General features: G+C 43.0%; 1 protein-coding gene across 1 annotated transcript in view; it reads right to left on the reverse strand.

Moving 5' to 3' along the window:
- The window catches only part of T265_07854 (hypothetical protein), a gene marked incomplete at both ends in the record, with an annotated part of 23,374 nt that overhangs the window by 9,055 nt on the left and 10,465 nt on the right, over positions 1 to 3,854 (reverse strand). Inside the window, 2 exons of the mRNA XM_009173494.1 lie at positions 2,906 to 2,993; positions 3,029 to 3,311. Coding sequence (XP_009171758.1) covers positions 2,906 to 2,993; positions 3,029 to 3,311 — 371 coding nt within the window. The remainder of the gene's footprint in view (positions 1 to 2,905; positions 2,994 to 3,028; positions 3,312 to 3,854) is intronic.

The raw sequence follows: 3,854 nt of genomic DNA on the forward strand, positions 1-3,854 counted from the left end.
TATATATATTATATATAGACGAACCTTATGGTTGTATGGCAGTGAAGCATCAGTGCCAACACTGGTATTGTTGTCTTTGATGATGATGATGATGACACCTGTGATATCAAATTCGTTGCCACCGTAAACTTGAATCCAACAATTCATAACAATGCCCTGGGAATAATAGCAGCCGCCGGATGCATACGTCGTGGTTCCAAAACAAACAGTCAGATATTCTGAAACACGCTGCCACATCAATGTTGTTCAGCTAGGAAGCTCTAAAAAAAATATGTCATCCTGGAGTATATCCTTAATTTTCAGGACTATATATTCCAATTGCAGGGATCGAATTTCTATAAAAAAAGGACTGATGCTCCAAAACAACTACTCCATGTTCTTCTGGTCAAAAAACATAAGCCTCAACGGCGGATACGTGTGTCCTTGCCACTCCCGCAAAATGCTTACATGGAGATGCTAAAAATAGTGGTCTCTTTCGAGAAGAACTTCAACGTCTGATATGGCATTGACGAAACAATGTAGCTTATGATCTATCCAGAAGAAAATAAACGTTTACCAATTCGGAATAATTTTTCTTATGATTTCGGTACTGCAGCATGATACCTACTTGACAGGTGCGCCCGAATCAAGGTAAACCAACTAACCAAACCAAGAGTGATCCTAAAAGACACTCAAAAGAAAATTGCCGTTAAGAATAAGTAAGCTTAACAATATGGATCATCGTGGACGAGAGGTTCATTTCAGTCTCATCACAGTTTAAACATGAGTGCCCAACTTCACCAGTTTAGAGTGCATTTTTCAAATATTCCACTAGTGAACCGTTTTGTGCTGACGCCTTACTTGTAGTGAATGGCTTCCCTGAAATGGGTATGAGCAGCAGGCTTCGGTTACCTGTACAGCACTGTCAATTGCCACATAAGCTCGGAAACTAACTAGTGAGCACCAGAATATCAAGCAGGCAGCAGACGTCTAGTCTGGTGGAACTTTCTCGAACTTTCCAGAATTCACTCAAAAGAACTGCGTGCACTCCGACAACGAATGACCCCATTCCGTCATGTTGAATGCTTAAAAAACTGTGGCGTTTTTCTCAAACTGTTGATTAATGTGCTAAAAGTCCTCGTGCCCTGCAGAGTTGGGCAGAATTTCTAGTGTGCTTTGGGGTACTACCGGACGCATGGAACGCGTGTATACGATATATTTCTGAAGCCGATTAATTTTACGCCATGGGCTATTCGCTTTAAAGCGGTAAGTTAGTTTGGCAGTATCACAGACTTTTCCTGTGAAAAGCCGTCACTTGAGCAGCTTGTCAACACCACGCCACATCACATGAATTGCAGAAGTGGCGCTATTTTCTGTTTGGGATTACGTTGAGCACGCTAAGGATCCGACACCCGTAGCGGAATAGCAGATTCGAAGTTCTGTCAGGAAGTTCACGGTTTCCTATTCTCTCTAAAATTCATTAGGTGCGCACTACTGATTATTTACAACATGGGCGAAGCACTGCTTCTCAGATTTTCCGCTCTCGCCTACAAGCCGAAACTCACATTTTAAGTGCCACACGTGACGGGTATCTACGCACTTTGTTCGCTCGCACGAACAATTTCGAGTGCGAAACAAATTTATTAGGAAAGAACATCATGTCGTCATCATATTTGGTGNNNCATAAACGAGCGGTTCAGCTGGGACCCAAGTGAGTCTACATTCCAAATTTGTAATCAGGAAAGATCGAGGTCTGAGAAATGACTGTACATCGTTCTCAGGGGAATCGCGCTATTAGAAGAGCGCGTCAGCATCTGGCGTTTTGGGTGAAGAGGACTTATGTTGACGCAATATACTGCAAAAACGGCATGTTAATTGCGATTAATCAGCGAGGTGACATTAGGGACAACTAGTGAGCATGGCCGACCCGAACATGTTCCCTGTTGCGGTTGACAGTTCAGTTCTCCATTTTCAACTTTGTCCATCCGATGCCGCTAGACTCCCACTCATAGTCAAAAGCTAGGACCAATACTTCGATCTTCCCTGTTTTGCTAAATCCCCGTGAGTGACCATCACTCAACGAGCCCATCGGCATGATGTTCCGCATACAGACGGTAAGTTCAACGAGTACGATTCTCTCCTATGGGCAAGGGTAGCGAGAAATCTCTGGCATTCCTAAATGATTCGATAACACCTTTGCCAACATTCCTCCAGATCCTGATGATTTTGATTACATAGACAACTTCATCCTGATGTACCAGTAACTACATGTATTGTCAGACGACACGTTCGATAAACTGCAACAGGAATCAGCTGATTCACTTTGAACACGTGCGGATCAATATTGACGCTACTGTTACAATGCGTAGCACTCCTATCTGAACGCGATCTTCCCCACTCCTTAGTTGAAACTGTCCAGAGGAGGTTGATAAAATAGAACATTATCCAAGTTTCCGAACAAAGCTGCAGGAAATCATGATCAGATTAAACAAGAGTTGTGCGGATCATCATAGTGGCCCAAAAACAATGACATCTTCATACAACAAGCCGTTACGTTTCAAAGTGAAAATGATAGCATATTTGTGCATGATAGCCAGTATAATTGAGCTCCTCCCAGGAGGAACCTCAAACAAAAGCCCAGTTTGGAATTCATCTGTCTTAGTAATACCAGAAAGGCTTGCTCACGGAGATACATGGCACCAAAGAGCAAAGTGCAAACCTAGGGCGCTCATCCAACGTGTGAGCTTGATAGCTGAAAAAACATGCATAGAATTATTCTTCCGAAGATCGAACACAAAGAAAACTCAAGCACTCTTCCTTAACAGTGTGAAATGGTCTCCTTCGGTCCAACTCCGTGTGCAAGCGGTTCTCGGATGTGCGTTATTTTTGGGTGATCCAATATGTTCACTTCTCACGCGTTACTTACTTCTCCAAAGTGGACCGAGCTGTGGAGGGTCGATCTTCCGCATACTGATTGTTATCACCGGAGTTTTGATCGGCACCGAAGCCATTGCCTAGATGTAAAAGTACAATTACCAAATGAGCGTACTTTGGTGTGGTTGGTCAAATTTTTCAATTTGTTGAGCACGCCCCCTTGCCTCATGCACTTGCAAGACTAATTGTACAAATGTTGACAACTTCATTCGTTTGAAGATCTCATCATCACGAACCCGAAAATCTGAGTCACGAAATTGAAACGGTGAAAACGATTGTTTCTTACTTTCACGGAACTCTTCCATCTTTTTCAGGTATTTTGACATACTCGCTCCAGTATCCACCGTAGGAGCAACATCTTCATATTTGGGGTTCCTCGGAATGGGCTTCTGCATGGGCTGAAAATGTAAGAAAGTGATGCATATAAGCATTTACATAGATTATCTCACTAAATCACGTCAACCAAACCTAAATAGACAGCAAACAGCGACCGTTGAGCTCAACGACATGGGCTATGATGAATGAGATACTCCCTTCCTGCAAGAAATTACTCCTTTCAAGAAGCAATTATTCCCTGCATGCATTACTTTCTAATTCAATTCCTCTTGAGATGTTCAATCTTAATGTCAAATAGGACATACTCAGTTCCTTGAGTGAGCAACTTATCTCATAAGCAGAAACAACACAATATTGATGTACCTATTGTACACACCAACGTTACAAGTTGAGCCTTTATGCCTTGTTCCTTGACCCCCCCTGCTGCACCAACTCTTCCTAAATGGATCAGTCGTTCAGCTGTAACATCTTTCGGTGCCTAGCTTCAAGGCCACGTGAAAGAAACTGAGAAACTGCCAGGTTGCCCAAACCTAGATAGAGCAGTTGAGATGCGAGAAAAGTTGGGTTCGAACCAAGGGTCTCCCGGTCAGTAAGTTTGCGCTTCA

Source organism: Opisthorchis viverrini (genome assembly GCF_000715545.1).
Source record: "Opisthorchis viverrini unplaced genomic scaffold opera_v5_190, whole genome shotgun sequence".
Taxonomy (NCBI): domain Eukaryota; kingdom Metazoa; phylum Platyhelminthes; class Trematoda; order Opisthorchiida; family Opisthorchiidae; genus Opisthorchis; species Opisthorchis viverrini.